The 22,462-nt window shown below is 38.0% G+C and overlaps 1 protein-coding gene across 2 annotated transcripts; it reads left to right on the forward strand.

Annotated features, from left to right (window-relative positions):
* Positions 1-1,973: 1,973 nt before the first annotated feature.
* Positions 1,974-21,166, forward strand: meis2b (Meis homeobox 2b). 2 transcript variants are annotated; one of them, XM_084090174.1, is made up of 14 exons: positions 1,974-2,108; positions 3,663-4,221; positions 4,357-4,586; positions 4,943-5,084; positions 5,307-5,357; positions 5,826-5,876; positions 5,983-6,129; positions 7,770-7,884; positions 13,796-13,935; positions 15,815-15,891; positions 17,718-17,776; positions 17,872-17,961; positions 18,082-18,169; positions 20,107-21,166. In XM_084090174.1, the coding sequence occupies exons 2-13, from the start codon at positions 4,204-4,206 to the stop codon at positions 18,138-18,140; spliced, it is 1,179 nt and encodes a 392-aa protein (XP_083946300.1). In that variant the 5' UTR covers positions 1,974-2,108; positions 3,663-4,203; the 3' UTR covers positions 18,141-18,169; positions 20,107-21,166. The 2 variants fall into 2 exon arrangements, with proteins under 2 accessions (XP_083946300.1, XP_083946301.1); XM_084090175.1 differs by lacking the exon at positions 1,974-2,108 and having other exon boundaries at positions 3,628-4,221.
* The last annotated feature ends 1,296 nt before the right edge of the window (positions 21,167-22,462 follow it).

The following is a 22,462-nucleotide window of genomic DNA, read 5'->3' on the forward strand; positions in this document are numbered from 1 at the left end:
TTAAAAAATAACTCAAATAATAATGTGTAAATTTATAAAGTAATGTGTTACTTTACTCATTACATCAAAAAAAGTAATCTGATTACATAATGCATGTTAGGCTATATAATGTGTTATCTCCAACACATTATAGCACAACAGACCAACAGTGTTTACACTTTTCAGTGCTCAAACTACATGATTTACTTATGCATGGGCTCACCATAGATTTAGCTGGGACAGAAGAAACTATTTCAACATCCAAAAAATGACCATTAAATCAAATCACTTTATTGTCACAACACCATGAACACTAAGTGTGCAGGTGGTGAAACGATTTGGTGCAATCCCCATAGCATGGATGACACAATAGACAGTGTTGATGAACTTTAATGAACACGTTGATGGAGAGTAAAAAGGTGTTCATTTAATCACAGATGTTCTCATTGCTGGATGCTTTATTATACACGCATGTGACCTGAGCTGCATTAAAGTTCTGCATTCTTGGTGAATTTATATTCCTTTAAGATTATTACTGTGTTCTGGGTCACTTGCAGTCATAATGAAAACAATTGGGGTTCAAATTTATGTAGGAAAAAAAAAATGTGAAGAAAATGTTAAAGCATTAGGGAAGGAGAGAAAAAAAATCAAGGTATTACTTTTTTCCCCTTCCCCCTCACCCTTTTTTTTTTTGGAAGGAGGATAAGGCTTCTTTATGAGAGGTTTGGAGAGAATCTATTTTTCGTGAGGTCAGGCTGTCAGCACATGCGCTGTAAGTCATTGGGCTGGAATGCACTCGCTGTACTCCCACAGCACTCCACACATTGCGATGTTTGTACAGGGCTGCTCCTGTACTCTCTTTCAGAAGACACACTGGATGCACACACACTGCAAACTGACAGTCCTCAATAAATTTCCTTCCACATATGCTGGAGTGTGAGATACAGGTCACTACATTGTCATCCCTTCCGGACACCTATTCCGAAGCGTGCATGCCCTGCATATATACATACGCATATCAAATATGTACATATTTATCAGCAGCCACAAAGGAGGGAGAGAGTTTGGGCCATCCTCTTCACCCTGTCCTGACAACGCTAATGATGTTCAGGACAGCAGAGGATGGTGTCTGACTCTCTGCCAGGCCTTGGTTGCATGTGTGCTTCTTCCTTTTTTTGGGGGGTGGGGGGTGGGGGGGATTGTTGTTGTTGGCAGGAAGAATTGTACAACCTGGTTTTTGAGGATGCACACAGGCTCTGACTATAGTAACTCATTACACTTTAAAGCAGGCTGGATGACAGCATGAATCAGTCAGCATCTTCCATGCATACTGTAAGCGGGGAGCAAAAATACAAAGAAGGAGCGCAGTGAAAGAGAAAGGAGAGAGGAAATGAAGTCTGAGTGCCAAGAAATAATGTGCATCGGAAGAATTTAGCCTCGGGCATGGCGCGCTGAGCCCGTGTCGGTATCATTAGCGTATTTATAATTCAAATGTATGCCTTTAATAATTCACGCGCGCTGCTTTTCAAAAGAGGGGCGCGCGAGATTGTGTACAGACTGATGAAAGGAAGGAAGTTTCCCCATCTCTCCTGAAAAGTAAACAAACGACCTCATCATGCAATGCTCTCTCATCCTTTGCCTTGGAACATTTAAGTGCATATTTGCAATTATTTGGAAATCTTCAAGTGCTTTTTAAGTACGCGCAATGTTTATTTTGCTTTTTATGTGAGTGATATTTATTTATTATATTGTGATCGTGTTTTAAATGTTCTTGTTGATGCATCACGCACTTGGGCGTATTTGCGTTTGTGATATTCATCACTAATATCGCATGTTGCTTTTTTAGTTATGTTTGGTTTTCCATCGTCAATGAGGCTTTGGTGAGAGAATTCAAATATGAACTCGTTCTCCTCTTGTTGTCTTTGCAAGGTAGGTTTCAAAGACAGATGCACCACTAGGTGGTGATATAAGGTAAAATGATTTTGAAATTGATTGTTGCGCTGGAAAGCACAGCACACGTGAAACTGGAGCCCGTTCAGCGGCAGGTTTGCAGGACTTTCGCTGGATCTGAAGAACTAGAAGGAACGCATCGTGCGGCTCAGGCACACATCCTGACGGGTCACGCAAAGGTCAATACTTTAGCAATTAGAGTGGATTATCATCATATCAACACGGGCGAAAAACATTGACCTTTAAAGGTAGTTTAATAACAGTGACAATTTCATACCAAATTTAGGATTTTTGCTAAGTGAAGATAACATATTCAAAGTAAAATATTATAATTCAAATAAATAATTGTTATTATTATAGTTGTATAACAGCCTAGTTATTTTGTTCAATTGTCAATATATTTGAAATCACTTAAAATGATATTACAGATGACGCTTAGCATAATGCCGTTGATCTAAAATAACATAAAATAATGTATTACTATGATGTCGCATTGCAGAAGTCCATGTGAGAATTTGTATGTTACTCTCGGCGTGTGTTTGTAGAAATGCCGCATCTAAATCTGACTGTATATTTTCAATATAATTCACTGAAGATCCTCGCAGCATCGCTTTCACAAGAATTTGAAATTAATGTCTTTAGGCCAGAATTCATTCTTAAAATGATTGAATAAAACTGGGAACAATTAACAGAAATATAGCAAATGTAACAAATGTAATATAACAAATGCAACAGCAATATAACAAATGAAATAAAAATAAAATTGGCTAAAATATTATGAAAAATAATGCTGTTTAGAATTTGGCAAAAAGTAACATTTATTGTTTATCACTGTGTTGCTCGATAGAATTTTATATTTAAATACAAATAAATATCGTTTAAAAAATAATTTTGCCATTTTCTTAGTATATAGGCTTATTTTAAATTATAAATAATAACTAGTTTATTATTATTATTTTAGAAAAAGAGCATAAAAAAATCCAAATGTAAATTGTTGACTGCAACGTAAATTAAATTGTTCTCTACATCAAATTAGTTCGTGTTTTCTTCCCATCCGATCTCGTTTACTGTATGCGTTTAAATATGATTATGATGGAATTGCAGAGAGACAGTCGTGCAGAATTCCCTCAGTGTCGTTTATGCGCAAAAGCGCTTGAAATAAAAGAATGGTGTATAACTGCACGGGTATTTATAGCTCCACATTTAAAATCTATTTCTAGTTCCATACATTAACCATAGTTTCTTACAAAAAATAATGAAAACAACGTCAACGTATAACATTAAACTGAACGCAAAAAAGAACTTCAGACAGTTCTTTAACTACCATTGGAGAACAGGACAGCTTGATTTATTTACTGTACTTACAGAAGGACAGGAATAATAATAATAATAATAATAAAAAACTAAACGTAACTTTATAATATAAATGTAGCCTAATAACTTCATATATGACGAACACGTATTGAACAACGAAGCAGTCCAAATGTATAGTCTGTGGTAAATATATTTTCAAAGGCTCAAATGCTGTGATGCTCAGCAATTTATCGAAACAAGGTCCATTCCCAGTGCGACTCAGTGCACTGATCTGATTTTAGCACTTTTAAAAATAAAGACACTCCACCCCTAGTAACAAAACGCAGAGGATGGTGGTGCGTCATCCGCCCGCGTATCCAATGTGAACACTCGCTGGCTACTCGTGGTCATTGCGCTCTTCTTTCTCTTGCTTTATGTAGAGGTGTTGAGCTGGTAACACCCACCACGCTTCCCAGGCTCAGTCATCAGGGGTTCAGTCTCTTCAAGAGGAACCTGCTCCAGTCACCAACACAATCCCAGTCGAGGCAAAGCGTGGGTCGCAAAGAGGGACCATGAGATCCGGATAGTTTTTCCTTGCAGTGTTTGCGATGCCAGACACGAACATCCCAGAATTTGGAAAGATTCTTCTGACTTCAGGAAGTCTTTGAAGGGTAAAGTGCATTAGATTGTCAGAAGGTTGAAGTGGAAGCAAATATTTTTAGCCTATACTGTATCGTTTTTTTATTTGTTAAGTTTACATTCATCAAAGTGTATATAGCAATACGGTCGAATTACTTAAACACCAAAAGCGTCTGAAAAAGGAGCGATCAAAAACTCTTCACAGGACATGCTCTATCATCTCAACGGATTACCAACAGCTCAGTCTTCTTAAACCGGATGCACAAAAGGAATTAAATCACTCAAATTGCTTCCTCGTTGGATAAGATCACAATTTGCACTTAACATCAACAGAAGCGTCATATGCTGATGGCTCAACGGGTACGTTCTCTTACAAATCCACCGCGTAAAACAACTTAGCCTAAGTCGTAAAGTTTGCTTTTAATATTTGCATCAATATTAGGTAAACACATTTGTTATTTGAGTTGCCTATGATACGGTTTCTATCTGATGCAGTACGAAGACCTTGCCCACTATGGCGGCATGGATGGAGTTGGGGTTCCGACGTCGATGTACGGGGACCCGCACGCGCCTCGGCCCCTGCCGCAGGTTCACCATTTGAGTCACGGGCCACCGCCACATGCCAACCAACACTACGGGGCCCACGCACCGCACAGCATCATGCCCAGCAGCATGGGCTCGGCTGTCAACGACGCACTTAAAAGAGACAAGGACCAAATTTATGGGTACTTTATTATATAATTTCTGCTAGTTAACACAATCTTTTTAGGCTATACCCGCGTTTGGCAGTGCAATTTATTTCAGTCAGTAAATTACTTTGCACATAAGATCGTCTGCATATCGACATTTTCAAATAGTGTGCTGCATAATTACATTTTAAAGTAAAGCTGTTTGTTTGTCATTATAAAAATTATAGAACGCTTTTATACACTATCTGATTTATTCTACTGAGTGCCATTATGTGGCCGTCAAAGCAATGAAAGTAAAAACTCCAAAGCCGTATTACTGTCATCAGCACGATTGCTCAGTTATTGATATAGTGTTTTGATCTAAGCATGTAAATGTTTATTGAATCTTGAAGGCACCCGTTATTCCCGTTGCTGGCGCTGGTGTTTGAGAAGTGCGAGCTGGCCACATGCACACCGAGGGAGCCCGGAGTCGCTGGAGGAGATGTGTGCTCGTCCGATTCATTTAACGAGGACATCGCTGTGTTTGCCAAACAGGTAACTTTTTGATTGAAAAATACACATCTTTTTAAGGACTTAACGATTTCGGTAGTTCTAACTAAATGACAGTTTTGGAGAAATTGGAAATCATTTGATTTTGTTTTATTTGATATATATATATATATATATATATATATATATATATATATATATATATATATATATATATATATATTGTTTTGTAGTTCTAACAAACTTGTGTGAAATTTTTGTATATAGATTCGGGCAGAGAAGCCGTTATTTTCTTCTAATCCAGAGCTGGACAATTTGGTAAGTGTAAGATGCCGTTTCGCACAGCTTTTGTTTCAGGTAGGCTATATTCGCTTCAGAGCGTTATATGCGAGGATTCTTTGAGGGAAAGAAAGGGAGCTTTAGTGATTTATGAGGCCGCGTGTTATCAGAGGGCGTGGGGGTCTTTGCCCTGGGCTCCCTCAAAGCATCGTCTCTGGAGAAACCTATTTACACTCCTGCTATTGTCATAACATTACAAAGCCAACACTATATCAGACGTGCGAAGTTTTTGATGTGAGTGTGATTTCTCGCGCGATTAGAATAACTAGAATATAATCGAATGTAGGCTAATGTAGAATATACATTTATAGAATATTTAAAAAAAAAATTTATTAGAATAACCAAAGTTTATTATTGTTATTAGCCTATTATATTACTATTATTGTTGTTTTTTAAAGTTGTTATTTTGGTTTAAATATTTCATGCATTATTTTACTCTTTCCTTAGATGATTCAATCAATACAAGTATTACGATTCCATCTTTTAGAACTCGAAAAGGTATGTCAATTATTTTTGTTTTGTTTTTTCTTCAAAATTGTAATAATATTATTGTTCTAGTGAAAAACAAATTGAAAACATTTTTATTTTTTTATTTTTTTTTCAGGTGCACGAGCTTTGCGACAACTTTTGTCATCGGTATATTAGCTGTTTGAAGGGCAAAATGCCCATTGACCTGGTAATTGATGAACGGGATGGGTGCAAGTCCGACTTCGACGACCTCTCAGGATCCTCGACGAATCTCGCAGATCACGTGAGTTTTTAATTGGCTTTCTATGACATCATAAAACAGGGCAATTAGACAGCAGAGCTGTTTGTATGTTTACAGTACAGGCTATTAGTTTCCAACAAAGGAAAGACTGAAAGTGTCATTTATTGTGTATCGCGTAAACTGGTGAAGAGAGTTAAAATTCTGTTTTCTGATTATAATTGTTTTACCAGAAAAAAAAAAAGAAAAAAAAAATCATTTGTAGTGCCTCAGCCATGCATTTCCCATATCTTTTTTCTTCCTCCTTTATTCATCTCCACAATGCATTTTAGTCATAAACACAGAGAGAGTAAGAGAGGTAATTACAGTTATATATGCTAATTTATTTAAACAACATTATCTAAATCCATTTCTCTTTGCTCTAATATGAATCATTAAGACATTGCCCCAGGATATATCTTATTTTCGAAGAGGTATGATGATGATGATGATGAAGATCATGTTGATGAAGCCCGTCATGTTGGGTGCAGGTGTTGTTGAGGGTCAGGGTTTTCCCCCCACTGTCCACCCCTCCGTTAGCCCTAATGATCAACGTTACATTTGCACGTGAATGCGCTATTGTCTTTGAACTGATTGGATTGTTATTGTCAAGCAGGAGGGGAGTCTTTTTTCACTCAGAGACCAACAGTGTGTTCTTTACAGTTGTGCTTCCTATTATCAACGCACCACCCCCTGTCACAGGAACAAAACCACAGAATTAAGAAGAACGGGACATTCTGCCTAGCTCTGTTCCTTGTCAAAATGGGAAGGAGAGGTTATAGTCATATTAAACACAGAGAAAAACACGACGTTATAGCCTGTTATAGTTTTGTCTTTTATCACATGCTTCTATTTTCCATCGTGTAAAACGGTTGATGACTTTTCCCATCCACACGACTCCTGTAAATAGATCCGTGGATGGTGAGGTCTAACCGTCATACCTTCACTTGGTCAGCTGAAATTCATTTGACGAATATGTACCTTTGCACGGTTGACGATAACTGTAATCTTTTATTGATGCTCCTGTAATGTCTTATCGATTTACAAGTGTGCAGTGTGACACAAAACAATTTGAATTACGTGATGAAAGGAGACAGTGGCCTTCTGAAACGTTATTAACGGCACACACATACACACACACACATAAACACACAAACCCACAGACTGCTTTTGTACGTCCTAATGAGAAAACAGTGAAGGGTCTTATTCACACAGCTTTATTGTTGTAGGAGCTTATTCTGGCCTTTTCTTAGAGCTCTTTAGCTGATCACCATCAGGCAAACAGCTGACGCTAAGGGCCTGAAGAGGAACGGCTGCTGTTTGCCTTCATGTTGAGCCCGTATAAGTGCTTTATACCCTGTTTTGGATAAAAAGGGGACGCCGTTGGTTTTCTTCTGAGCATTTACGGTCAGACATCAGGAGAAGCAGTTACTCCATTCGTGGCTCCATAGGACTTGCATTTGTGTTTGTTTTGGATCATGCGTTTCAGTTATCTTTAATTTGGTCGGACTAACTTTTCAGCACAGACATGGTAACTAGGCGCTTAAAAAATAAGCTGTTTAAAAAATAGCATGTATATGTTGCTAGTGTTTGTAATGTGTCCTTCTTTTTTCACCCTTCGATATCTGGATGTTCCTGAATCTCAGAATCCAGCGTCCTGGAGAGACATGGACGACGCTCACTCTACTCCCTCAGTCGGCACCCCAGGACCCTCCAGCGGGGGACATGCCTCTCAGAGCGGAGACAACAGCAGTGAACTAGGTAGGAAAAACTGTCAGTTTTACTATTACGTCATAATGTGCTTTGTTGAAAAGACTCGTCTTAATTCATATTCCAAGCTTCGAGTAGTATTTTCACTGAGGTTGGATTTTAATTTGTTTTTACATCATACACTGAAAAAATGCAACCTAAAAGTGGTAACATCTAACAGTCAAAAAATAGTATTAAACATTGCTGAATCACTGTAATTTATACCAACAAAACTCAATTTTAATTGGTTGAAATAGCTCTTTTAGTAGGTTACCACTTTTTTTCCAGTGTACATTGTACTTTGATTAAAACATCTATGGTACTTTGTGGAATTGAAATTCATAATTTGTTCATGCGCGTGGCTGTAAACGGCATTTAATAATCAAAGTCATGTGTCATTGTTCGTGTCATCATTGCGATGGTTCACTGAGCTGGTTTTACGATTTAACTGTGGACACAGTAGGTGCTTAATGTTCTTGAAAGGTTAAGGGTCTAATTTAATTTACCAGATCTTCCATTTGCATGTCACTCCTTTTTTCTTCATTTATATTGCGATCTGCCACTTCATATTTATAGTCCCTTTTATTTTATTTTATTTTATTTTATTTATTTTTTGTGTGTGTAATTGCTTCAGTGAAAATAGCCTTCAGGGTTTCTCACCTCCTTTTAACCATCAGACATCAATGGCCTGACCATTATGCAGAACAATAGCAGGATGTTATACAAGACAAGAGAAACCAGAATCAAAAGCCAGTAGCCAGATTGTTATTCTCTGACAATTCGGCCTTAGTGTGACAATATAAAAGCTCTAAAAATTTGAAATGTTTGGCATAGCAGCAATGCCAGTAGTCTTTCTGCAGTGCAACTCTGTATAAAAGAGAGAAAAGCATTGGGTGGCGGCATTTTTCCCCACACAGGGCTTTTTTTTAAACAACAGTGGGGGGACATCCAAGACCCACGGCCTTTTGACCCCAAAGAGCATGCATTGAAGAAGGGGAAGAGGAATGACCCCTGCCGGCCTGAAGGACAGAGCACTTCAAATACTAGTCACAATGGAGGGGTGATATCTGGGGTGATCAGAGGCTGAGGTTGGGTTAGAATCAGGGACATCTACCTGCTGCTCCTCCAGGAGCCACTTTGGATCAGTGTTCCTCCCTTTATCATTCAAGAGATCGGTAAAGCAAACACCTTTTTCCATTACAAGTGAATGGGGGGTCTTACGTCAGTCACCCAACTCCAGTCCAAAGGATTACTGGGCCTCTTCAAAGCACCTGTCTCTTGTAGGGGGTTCCCTTTGTTTGTTGCACATCAGTAGAAGTTGCTCCTTTTGGTGTAACCTTCAAGTAAGGTCCGAAGAAGTGCTCCTCGGTCCACAGTCCGAGTGGTTTTTAAGAACCGCTGACTCACCTCGGTGAGTTCGGGATGGTAGTGAGGGGGTTTTCCACAGCTATCCTAAACATGTGCCTTGTTGGTGGGAATGCAGAGCCTAGGAATGTCCATCACAAAGGCCGAAAGGGAACAAAGGGAAGCTGCAGGACATTCCAGGCCAGTTGTTACCTCTAAGGTTGCTGAAAGACACAGGCTGAGACAGGATGTTTACATCTATATCTGAACCCTCAATGGAGGTGAAATCCCAGCATGAAGTGTAGTGGACCAACAACAAGTGTCAAGAGCCGATGCCTCCGCGTTTTTGTAGTTGTCAATACCACCCAACTGTGGTCCAATCCCATGTTCCTCCAGATCATATCATGGCCACGGGGGACAAGAGGATAAGAGCATCTAATCAATATGCTTTAAGCGAAACGATTAGCGAGAACAAAATCATCTGCGTCCGTCCAGTAATTATCCAGTCTGTTGCGTCCAGTAGTCAGAATTATGGCCCCTTCGGAGAAGTATAGTTCCTGATAGATTGAGGTCATGGCGAGCTCATTAAGCAAGCAAACTGGATTTATTCTGTGATGCGTGCGGGGTGGCAGTCATCAGACCCGGCTAGTTTGCGCCGGGCACCCTTTGTCTTCGGGACATTCATCTATCTCCAGTTCATCTAATTATCAGCATCAGAACAACGCAGAGCGTTTTTAGCTTTTGGACCTTGTCATCTCTCGGACGCTGAAGGTACCGTGATATGACACGGCCGCCGTGAGGGTCGGTTTGAAGGATGTGGGAAAACCGGTTAAAAAAATTCTACTTAGACTTGACGTGTTTTATATGCATATGCTCATCATATATAGCTTCAGAAGTTTTGCTTTATATGTACAAGTGAAAGTGGGGAGGGGAAGGCTGTAGATTGAAGCTAGAAGCCTCTTCTCCATGTCTTAGGGTGCTGTTTTTCTCTAAACAGCCCGAGGGCTTACTCCAGCCTTCCTCCAGGCTGCTCCGGCCCCCCTCTGCGCTGCGCGTGCAGACTCCGGGGCCGGGGAGTGAGGTAGGGCTCAGGGAGCTGCAGCCTTTAAAGAGAGTGCAGTCGCACAGGCTGCATGGGCCAAGTTGCCAGGGAACAGTCAGAAGCGATTAGCGTCGGGTTGGATCAGCCCTCCGGCCTTCGTTTTCTGGAACAGGAGGAGAGAGGCTCGAGGAGAAGGGGGGGGAGAGAGTGTTTGAGGCTTCCTTAGATGTAAGGATCTCACCCAGCTCTCTTTATCTATTGGTTTCCCCTTTTCTTTTCTTTTCTTTTCTTTATATCTTATTGTATTTTTACATATTATTCCCTAAAATATACTTCTCATACTTTCAGAATCTGTTACTTTTCTTTTTCTTTATTTTCTTTTTTCTTTTTCTTTATTCTTCTTTTCAATCTTTCTAGCACCTGAACATGTTTTGTAACACTGAAAATGTCACTTTTTCAGTATTTTTTTTTTTTTATCTTATTCTATTTTTACTTTTAGCCTTTTTCTTCCTTAAAGTCATCTGTTTTTTGATACTTTCAGAATAAGTTACTTTTTTATTCATTATCAGTTTTTTTCTAGCACCTTTTTTTGATATTTGATTTTCATAAACATTTAAAAATCTCACCTATTTTTCAGTGCTGTGAAAAGTATAAATTTGTATCGCATCTAACAAAAGTTTGTTTATATAATATATGTGTGTGTGTGTGTATGTAATATATATACATGTATTATATAAACACGTTAGATTTGACAGCACACATTTTTTATGTTCTTTTTACTACATTTAATTTTAGATTATTTCATTTCACCATTTTAATTTTCTTTCATATATTACTTTGTTCATTCTAACACCTTTTTGATATTTGATTTTCATAAAGACACTGAAAACTGCATCTATTTTCATTTGTTTTTAATGTCCCATTTTAAAGTTCAAATTTGTTCTTCTCTTTCAAATAATAAAAAAAATTAAGTCTCTCTTACCTTTTAGATATTTGATACATTTTTCATTTCATGGTATGCTTTTTCTTCCCATTAAAATGTTTCCAAATATAAAATATAACTTTTATTTAACCTTTTGGATATTTGGTTTTCATGGACACACACACACACACACACACAAATCTTTCTTTTCTATTTTTTCCCCTCTTTTCTCACTTTTTTTCTTTTCTTTCATACCCTTTAAGAACATATTATTGTACTTTCTAATACTTTTTCCTCATATTCACATTGAAACCCTTAACTCTTGGTGCCGGTTAAGACTGTGGTCAACATGCAAACTCCTGAAAGCATAATGAGAAGGAACAGCAGTCTGTGTTGTGTAGACAGACAGTGTGAGACCACTGCCCTGCCCTTGACTTGAATTTTGATTACAGCATCAGTCAGCCTGAAGTCCATCCACCACCCCCCTTCTTATATTCAAATGTCATTATTCATTATCTGAAATATTAATGGATGAATATGGCGCATACAGTCGCCTTTGATTGATGCATCCACAAAAACAAGGAGACACAGCAGGGCCAATCTTAAGAAAAGTAGGGTTCCTGTCCCGCCTCCGGGGAGGAGTCCCTCAGATACATTATTCACACACCCTCCGGGCAGGCTTTCAAGGCATCTCTACCCTCAGGGCAAGAAAAATAAGCATGACTGTTAAAAGTAAATCATCTTGCCTGATGCACAGTTAATGGAAGAGGGAAAGAGGGATGGAAAGAAAGAGAGAAAGGAGGGTGGGGAGGAGGACAAGACGGAAACCTTAGTTTAAAAGCGGCCTCCTGCCTGGCTCTGATCTTAAACTAGATTGGATGGTAATGGAATGAAAGCAAGCTTGATGTTATCAGAGAGCTCACAGTTCAAAAAGCATTGTTTTCTTGAGCATCAATTGAGCTTACAATATATGCCTCATTCACGTCATTCTGGAATAAGAATTACTGTAATTACCAGCTTCCGACTGGTAAAAAAAGCATATCATCAAACTGTATCATCAAACTGTATTATCAAATGTATCATCAATCTCTCAATTACAAGTTGGAAACTTGTAGGATTTTTATGAATGCTCATTTGACGTCATGTAAAACAAATAAAAAATAGCAGCCATCTCAATAGTTAAAAGTAGCTGAGTTATCATTTCAGCACATATTTCTCATATCTTCATATCTGCAAGAGTAAATAGGTGAGGTATTTTATATAAACATTTTAATTAATGAAACATTATTTATGCAGTTAAATGTTTAATATTTACTAGTTGTGAATACATACATATATATACATATACATATATAATATTATGCAGCTTTGCGGAATTTGATTTTGATTGGTCAATTGCACGATCCAGCGGTATTTTATTCCCTGATAACAACTGGTAAAAACTGATAACACAGGCTTATCCGGGTAACCGAAGTCTTGCTTGGAAAGTTTTTTCTTTGTGTAAGTTTTATGCTTGGTTAGCTAATAAAATATTAAAACTCAAATCAATATTTTGTGTACAATTATTTAATTATGTCATCCGGGTATCTCAGACTTGCTGTCTTGTTTCATACAAACGCAGCTGCTACCATTTTGCGACGATTGTTCTGTACACTGTAATGGATTATAATATACAAACAGGTTCGATTTTAAAACAGTTTCATGTCAAATCAATATCTCTTATCCCCATAATTATTTATGTGGCGAAATGGCATGTAATAAGTGGAATGTCCGTCTAGTTAGAACTTGCCGCTTGCTAGCAACTCCTTTCTCCACGGAAGCTTTGCGTTTAAAGACCTAATAAAATATTTCAACTCAAGCCAATATTTTGTGTCTAATTATTTACTTATGTGGCATGAAGCCATATAACAAGCGGGATAATGTACATCCCTATACACACACATTCACAGAAATGTAGTTCAAGGTGCTAAGAACGCTGTGGTCAAAGTTCACTTCCCAGAGAATGCATGAACTTCAGTAAAAAAAAAACTTCAATAGCTGAAGTGTGTGTACGTAGATTAGCGGTTTAGCATCGTATGTACTTTCCCTGCACGGTAAACCAATTACCAACATAAATTCTGAAGTCGAATACGGTATTCTCAGCAGGCGTTGCTTTATTTATGTTTTTCCTGAGTTTTTCGACTTTATTTTGAGTGCTAATGCAGATCAGATATTCTCTTTGCAGTGCCAAGTCTCCATTCCACATTCAAGCATGGAGCCTGGACATTCATTACCCCTTGTCAAAGACAGAACTCACATTGAATTAATAGCACTGGGGTTGGTGCAGAGCTTTCCTCGAGATCCCTGACATTGAGACAGCGAGAGGGAGCGGGAGAAATCTCGCTCTGTTGATTAGCGTTCCCTCTCACTGCATGGATACTTCTGCTCGCCGCGGTCCTTGTGTTACTGTTGCTAATCAAAACAAGCCCCCCTGCGTGACTCTTTCACATCGCGTTTGTGAGTGGCACTGGTGATCGGTCTGAATAAACAACTGAAGGTGATGTTTTATCTCATTAAAATGACTTTCTTCTTTTGCTTTTTCTCTCTCGCCCTGCTTTCACGCTGTTGTTTATCAGGAGATGGCTTGGATAACAGCTTGGCATCTCCGGGAACTGGGGACGAGGACGACCAGGACAAGAAACGGCAGAAGAAGAGAGGGATCTTTCCTAAAGTGGCGACCAACATCATGCGGGCGTGGCTCTTCCAGCATCTTACGGTAACACTCGCTCAGATCTCCTTGTCGGAAATCGGAAGTCTGCGTAAAAATGGGCCAGATTGTTTGACGTGTCTCTTGGCGAATTAGTTTAATCCCACTGTTTTCAGCTCAGCGGCCTGCATCCAAACTGCATTAAAACTAGCAGGGTGTGTTATTATCTGTCTCTCGGCCCTCCCATCCATTTTGCTTGTCAAAACCGAGGGTCGTATTCGCCTCGGGGTGAGTACGTTCCAGCAAAACTTGCTGGTTTAGGGCTGATTTGTGGCATTCTTAACCCTCTTGAATCACTGCACATTTTCACTGGTCCACCTCTTTAAATTCCCACAATTCTCCTGCGTCTTCCTGTTTTCCATTCTCTTTCAGAATTCCTGCACTTTCTAAGAGCTACACAGGTCTCGTACACATAGTAATCCTTTCCCTTTTACCCACCTTTAGAGTTTAGAGATAAAAAGGAGAGCCTAATTGAATTATCCTCTCTCTGTTCCCAGCTCCTTTTCAGAGCAATTTGTGAAGCAAAAGTGTTTCCCATTGCAGGATGTGTCCTCTGACAAAAAAAGTGTTAGAGGGGACTTTGGCCTCTGAATGGCCTCCATTGCAACACCCAGGCGATCATGCATTCATTTGGGGTCGGGGCTGAATGAAAGCTGCTGGATTACGTTTTGTCGGGTTCTACTTTGAGCCAGTGTGCGGCATTTGAGGTGGGGGGGGCTCTTACATATGGTCTAAGCCTCCATCTTTTGTGACCTATTCAGAGGTCCACGATAAAGACCCCCTGTGCTGACAATCTTAAAGAAAGGTGGAACATTAAGATTCAGTGGAACATTACAGTTATAACTGTTAGTTTCACTGGAACGAGATAGAGAGATCTCCTTTGGCATGCAAATTGGGACGAGGAGGGGGCTTCTTAGTAGACATAAGTGCAATTCATGCAAATATGAGCGATTCTATGAAAGCGAGCTTGTCGGCTAGCTTCGTCATTTGAACAAGTAGGTTCCTCACTGAACTTTAGCGAACAATCCCTGCACAACCTGCCGAGAGCTTTTTGATAAGAGTTTAAAGATGGATCCCAGAGCCCAGCTTGCATTCTGCCGTCACTGGCTTGTGTAGAAAGGGGGCAGGGCTTACAGTCATTCATCACCACAATGACAGCTAGCAAGCCAGGAGGTGAGCAGGGAAATCTCCGTCAGTGTGTGAGAGAGAGAGAGAGCGAGACATGGAACAGGACTCATCCCTCACCGGTGACCACGGGAGGTGAGGCCATGACAGTGCCAAAATTGGTGCACACCCACGACCCAGGACTGTCTATACATTCACCCCTGCCTGCCATCTGCTGCCCTCCCTCTGCACTCACAGCGAGAGCAAGAAGATCAGGGGCCAGGGGCCACCGCGGGGCCACCAAGGGCCAAGCCCTATTCAACCCTAAACAAAACTCTCCATTGTCTCTCTTTCACACCCACTCGATCATTTGTCAAGTAATGTCAAATAATGTCAAACAAAACCACGAGCGCTCAGCCAATAAGACGCAGGGAAATTCTCCAACTCAGGGCTGCATATGGGAAGTCTATCATACATAATGATGTAATTTCCTGAAAGAGTCATATGGGATCCACGTTTTTTGCCCGGAGTCTCACATTTGGTGCTTGAAGTCATTAGTCATTTAAACAGATTGGTTTTTAAGAAAAAGTAAGGCCATTTTGATTTGCTTTATTAATGGAGACTGCAAGGAGAAATACACAGCTCTAAAAAATGAAGACATTTACATGTTCCATTCATTATTGCTTTATGGATCATCGGACAGCAATGTTATTAACTGCAGAGGTTTCTTACACATTAATCAAATTTTTCTTGTTTTTTGGGGTTTTTTTTTTTTGTCTTGCAGCACCCCTACCCATCTGAAGAGCAGAAGAAGCAGCTAGCACAGGACACAGGCCTCACCATCTTACAAGTGAATAACTGGTGAGTAACCTTTGACCTTTGACTTTTGACTTGCCAGATTGACCTCTCAGCACTTAGAAGTCAGGGTTGGGGATCTCTGTAACATTTCCATTTCAAGTCCGGTGATCCTGATTTCTCACACTATTATTAGACGGTGTTCAAAGACCCTATGAGACAATTAAAAGTAAGAATAGGAGCGATGATGAGGTTTGCCAAGGTCTCCGAGGGGCTTTTAGAAAAGTTGTCAAATGTTATGTTAGGATTCCGGAATGCTGTTCGGTCACCAAAGTTCCCCTGAATGTTTTTTTCAGGAACCATCTTGCTTATAATAGATGTTATTGGATTACACAAATGTGATACTCATTCTCAGTTTGAGAATGTGAAAAGGAAGTGTATGTATGATATTAGTATGTAATGTTAGATTGTCAATAGGCACCAAAAAAAAAAAAAAAAAAAAAAAAAAATATATATATATATATATAATTATTAAGTTTTAAGCTAAGTTTTTTTCATTACATATTTGTTTTTTAGTCTGTATGCATTTAAACTGTATAACTTTGATACTTCAGTTTATTTATTTTAATTTACCACATATGCTCTCATAATACAATTTTTATTTTGGATAGCATACACTACTTCAATCAGCACTATTCTTAAGCAGGAAAGTTTAATATTTTTTTACTTTATTTTCAAAATTAAGTTTTAATTTTTTTTCCATGAGATTTGAATATATATATATATATATATATATATATATATATATATATATATATATATATATATATATATATATATATATATATATATAAATTTACTTCAAAATTAAGTTTTAAATTTAGACTTTTTCCTCTTCCATGATAAAAAATATTTATTATTATAATACTAAAATTTAAATATTTTAATTCTTTATGTATTTAAACCATACAATGTAGATAAATCAATTCTATTTGATTTCAATTAGATTCTATTTTAATTTACCATACATACTTTAATAAAATTTCAACAAAAGCTGTTTTTTTTATTAATAGTCATAAAGCAGACAAGTTTTTGTATAATAAAAAGCCGATGAATATTAAGTATTATCATTCCTTTTTATATATATAGAAAATTGACATTTAAGATTTGTACCATACACTAACATGTGTTTACCACGACCAAATAAGGTGTTCACAAACATTTGGCTAAGACTCATTGTCTATGAGTAATTCCTTCCCCCATTGTATGTCAGGGGCATTTCCTACCTCTCTGTTACGGGCTGCTGAAGCATATTAGTGTCTGAAAAGCAGTTAGGCTAATCATACCCTCAGGCTGCCAGGCCAATGCTATATCAATTGAATATTTATTGAGCAATGACCCCTTTACTTGATTCACTAATATATTGCAGCAAGAAGCGCAATTAAAGCAAGTCTTAAAAACAGAGATTAACTTTAGAGTGCTGAGGAAAGGAAAAACAGACCACAAATCAAATAAATCTATTTGTTTTTATTGTCCTCAACTATAAAATTCACCATTAAACGGAATGTTTCTCAAAACGTAATTTGTAAAAGGTGTTAAAATATCTTTATTAAGAAAACCTCAGCTTGTTTACATTATAAATTAGAGAATTTCTTTGGTCTGGCGCTTAAACAGTGCATTAGTTTTTTTTTTTTTTTTTTTTTTTGTGGACTCCTGACAGGTCCATTAACCCAAAGGCCCAGGAGAAATCGCACTGCATTAAGGAATATTTTGCAGTAAATCATAGCAAAGAGCTCACAGTAGTAAAAGTCCTGAGTGTTTAAATAAGAGTAAAATATACTGTGTGCGGTTAGTAATATAAATAGATTTAGTAAATGTCTTCTCTTTGACAGGTTTATCAATGCTCGAAGAAGAATCGTGCAGCCCATGATTGATCAGTCTAACAGAGCAGGTAAAGTGCATGTTTATTTTCTACAATCTTTACTATCACCATATAAGCAGTTTGTGCATACATCACATATATGTACTGTGTCTTTGTGTGTTTAGTAAGTCAAGGATCCGCTTACAGCCCCGATGGTCAGCCAATGGGTGGCTTTGTGTTAGACGGCCAACAACACATGGGTCTTCGGCCTGGCGGTAAGAAGCGATTTGATAATAATTGCGCATAACTCACGTTTAGTGCTGTTATAAAAAAATCTTCCTGCACATTTGCATGTGTTTTTATTGTTTTCTTAATTTTGTTTCTCTGTCTCACAGGTCCCATGGGAGGTATGGGTATGAACATGGGTATGGATGGACAGTGGCACTACATGTAAACGCCTCCCCTGCTTCCCAAATCATAAACGTAAGGAAACGCTTTGGTACTTAGATCATCCCCTCTCTTTCTCCTTTCACTCGGCGTGCGAAATCTGATTATGGTGGCAATTCTCTCTCCAACGACAACGACGTCCCCCCCCCCTCACGCACACGCTCTCGCGCACCTTCCTTCCCCGGCTCCATCTTCGCTGCCTGTCTCTGACAGTCCACAAATCAAGACGTATCGCTCGCCGCGGGCGGCCTGGCATGGAGAATTTTATTTAATACCCACACTGTGCTGCCCAATGAGCCCCTCCATAATGACACTTACCTTGATTAATAGAGCTCTTTATATGTAAATAGGCACCGCATCCAGTTCTGCAATCGTGCCAACACAGCCCTTTCCTCTCAAATAACAACCTCATCCTCCGCTAATGAAGGGAGAGGAGAGGGGAGGCGAGCGGAGGTTAACACCCCCCACCGAAACCACAGACACATAGAGATATCACGAGCTCCGGCTCGCAGGAGCCAGATACACGCAGACTAAATAATTTCCAGACTATTTAATCCTACCTTTTTTTGATTGAATTATCATCGAGTCGTTACTGTAATTGCGTCATTTAGAGGAATGTTTCCCCATCCTTAATTCGCTCTGGTTAAACACCATATGCTGGTGGATCGTTGGGATCATTATGAAGATCTGTTTTCCTGCATAAAGCGAATAGAGACACGTTTATGATCGTAGAGGCAGGTGTATGTTTATTTAAAATAATTTTCAGAGTTGGGTGCAAGTTAAGTTTAATTGAGAGCATTTGTGGTGTAACGTTAATTACCACAAAAAAATATTGTGATTTCTTTAATAAAAAAAAAGAAGAAGAAGAAGAAGAAGAAGAAGAAGAAGAAAGAATTTAATTTAAGTGAATTTGCCCTGAAATCTGAAGTTTATAATTTTATAGAAACACTTATATTCATTTGTTCTGGTATAACTTGTGTATTATTTGAGGTGTAAAGCTGATTAAATACACTGTAAAAAATTATATGATCAATAAGTCAACATATGTTTTTTCCATTACTTTAACTCATCAAAGTAATTTAACATGTTTCAATTTATTTTTTTAAGTCGATTTAACTAGGCAGGATATCAAAAAATGAGTTGGTAACACTTTGCAATGTTCTCATTTGTTAACATTAGTATTGTATTAAAAAATACAAATTGTTACAGTATTTATTAATGTTAGTTAATAAAAATCCATACACTCCATACACACCATCAACTTGGATGTTTGTCATTTCAACTTAAATTACATTAAACTGACTTAAAAATTACTTGAATCCTGTATAACATAAAAACAAGTTGAAAATTGCTTAACTTATTTTGATGAGTTAAAGCAACGTAAAAACATGTGTTGTCATAACATAGCTGCAGCTGTTCATTGTTTGTTCATGTTAGTTCGCTAATGTTAACAAATACAACATTTGATTTTAATAATTAAAATAAAAATGAACATTAACTAAGATTAGTAAAAGCTGTATCATTGTTCATTCTTATTTCATGTTAACTAATGAAACCTTATTGTATGTTATTGTGTTAATGAGTTGAAATGACTTGTACAGCCAATTCGATTATAACATTTGTTTTTAATTTGAATTAGGGGGAAATGTTTTACAGCGAGTCGTTTTCATGGTCGTTTGGGGTTTTTAGACGTTGCGTTGTAAAATTGGATATAACTTTACTTACTTTTTTCACACTAAATTCATGTTAACTTGCATATTGTTTGCATTTTGTGGCTACTGAATCGTATAATGAAAACGTATTCACTTCCATTATATGAGATCCAGATTTTGCTTATTTTTTAGACTAAACATTTTTTTTTCTGGTAATCAACATGTGCCCAGAATATTTCTGCAATGTATTTTTTTTTGTTTCACAGTGTGGATGTGGGTGAATAAATCTCTCAATATTGTTTTTCCCCCTCTATGTTCTAGGTTTTGATGGTGGCCTCAGGAATAGTCCCAGAGCTGGCCAGAGGCATGAGGAGTCACGTCATCACATTCGTCCTCACCTGATCCTCTTTTCACGAGAACCTCCCAAATCTCCCACAGACCCTCTCATCATCTGGCCATCAGATCTCCAGCCAAAGGACCTTCCAAAGGAGCACCACCTTAACAAAAACAGACTTGAAGCATTTGTGCCAAAAGAGAGACTTCTGAAAAGACAATTGGGAGATCTTTTCTTTTTAAATTATTTATTTATTCTTGTTATACCGTCAAGAAGCACGGGGACCACACCATTTTGTGCACTTTTGCTCAACCGTAGAGTGGCCGCCCCAGACGTGAATATCCCATACCTCCTCACGCACAAGTGCACACGTTCATATTAAATGTGGAATATAGTAAAAGATGCTAAAAGCCCTCAAGAACTGAAATGTGAGTGTATGATGAGTTTTTGTTTTGTTTTTCTTTTGGGAAATGTTCAATGTTTGGGTTTGTGTCATTGACAGTAGATTTAGACCTTTGCTTCCTCAAAGTTTGAGGGAAATGAAATCACTCGAAGGGATCACACATCTGACACAGATTCCAGTATCTGAAACCACAAAGTCTTCCCCACATGAAGTGTTTTGGAAAGCATCACTGAGGAAATGAGTTGTGCGTTTATTTGTTGAATTGGTGAGCAACAGTGCTCTGGTAAGGCTAAGTATGCCTGGAGGAGTTTTTAAACCACTAGAGATGTTCCATTGTACATAATTATGTAAATGTTATTTGTAAAACACATCAATGTGAAATAGGCATTCAGTCGAGATCCTTTAAAATTGGACATGGGACATTGTTGTACATTTTGGGTCCGTTCTCGCTCTTGCTTTTCTCTATGGAAAAAGTCGATTATATGTTTGTTGATGTACTGCTAAGTTTGATCGATCCTGTCGCTCTGTCCATTTTTCTTTTTTTTTCTTTTTTTTTTTTCTTTTAGGAGTCTTTTAAAGCAGTACAGTATTTCTACACAGTCAAAAGTCGAATTCTTGTAATAAATGCTTCATTTTCAAAATGTTACCTAAATCTCTTGCTTTGAATGCTATCGTGTTATTTCATGCTTTGAATCGATATTGACGCGACTTGCAGTTAAAATTAATTTAGGCTATAAATAGGCCTACTTATAGACATACCTATGTTTATTTATTTATTTTATTATTATTTTTATATAAAATGCAACTGTGCTGCAATTTATTTAAGTAATCATTAAAAGAAAGAAAAAAAGAAAGACGCAAACGAAACTGGCCGTTACAAAAATCGGTAACTATTCAGTGTCCTTGTTACACGTTACTACATGCAGTAACTTAACAACTATAAATGATGCATACTTGCATGCAACAAGACCCAATCCTAACCCTTTAGTAAGTATGTAGTTAATTATTATAATTCAGTACTTAAATGTATCATTTCACTGTAACACGGACACCTTGAAATAAAGTGTAGGCTAAAACCAAAAATCATTTTAAGCGTGCAGCTATCAAACAACTATAAACAGAGATGACTACAAACTAATACAAATAAATAAATAAAACTGCATTAATAATGTCTACTGAAAATGGCATCAGAAAGTGTAAAATGATTATTTGATAACCGTATAGTTTCCCTAAAATCATCTAAGTGTGTGCAGAGGTCTTTTGTAAAATGTTTGAGGCAATCTGTGAAGAAATAAATCACATTAATTCAATATTTCCAAAGCAGGCGACTGGACGGCGTGTAATTTTTCAGAAACACAAACCCCGCGCGCTTCTTCAATCTCCAGCATCTTTTAAACGCAATTTCGCGGTGACATTTTCAAATGGCTTTTCTCATGCTGTTTGATATCTTAGCTAAGACTGCTCCTACAGACGTTTCTTTTGCTTATTTCGACCTCCAGTTTGTGTTACTCTAGCCTGCAGTACTGGTGAGAAAATGCTGTGGTTTGGTGGTCATTTATCAATGTCAGCTGCGTAACGATCTCACTGCAGTATTGATGAGGAGAATTGCGCGGCTGGAGGATAAGCCACAGGCACAACAATACCTGCAATAACCCTTGCGTTTCATCCCATTCCTTTCGATAATGGAATTATTTTAATAAGACCTTCCAATCCGTTTTGTTTCTCGTTCCTTTCATTTATTTTATTTTTACTACTTTTTATTTGATTACGACTTCTGAACATATCAACAAAAGCTATAGCCAAGCTATATGTTTGAAAATAAAAGCCTAGTTTTACTGCACAATTCGTTCAAGACCACATAAAAAATATATATACAGGTATTTCTGTGTGTTACAATAGGAAACAAGTACGATGCCTGTTCATGTTTTGCAAATCGGTAT

Source organism: Abramis brama (genome assembly GCF_963993115.1).
Source record: "Abramis brama genome assembly, chromosome: 18".
NCBI classification, from domain to species: domain Eukaryota; kingdom Metazoa; phylum Chordata; class Actinopteri; order Cypriniformes; family Leuciscidae; genus Abramis; species Abramis brama.

Coding starts and splice junctions, on each gene's coding strand:
- meis2b (XM_084090174.1), top strand. Junction 13,936..15,814: donor GGCTCTTCCAGCATCTTACG/GTAACACTCGCT, acceptor TTTGTCTTGCAG/CACCCCTACCCATCTGAAGA. Junction 15,892..17,717: donor ATCTTACAAGTGAATAACTG/GTGAGTAACCTT, acceptor TCTCTTTGACAG/GTTTATCAATGCTCGAAGAA.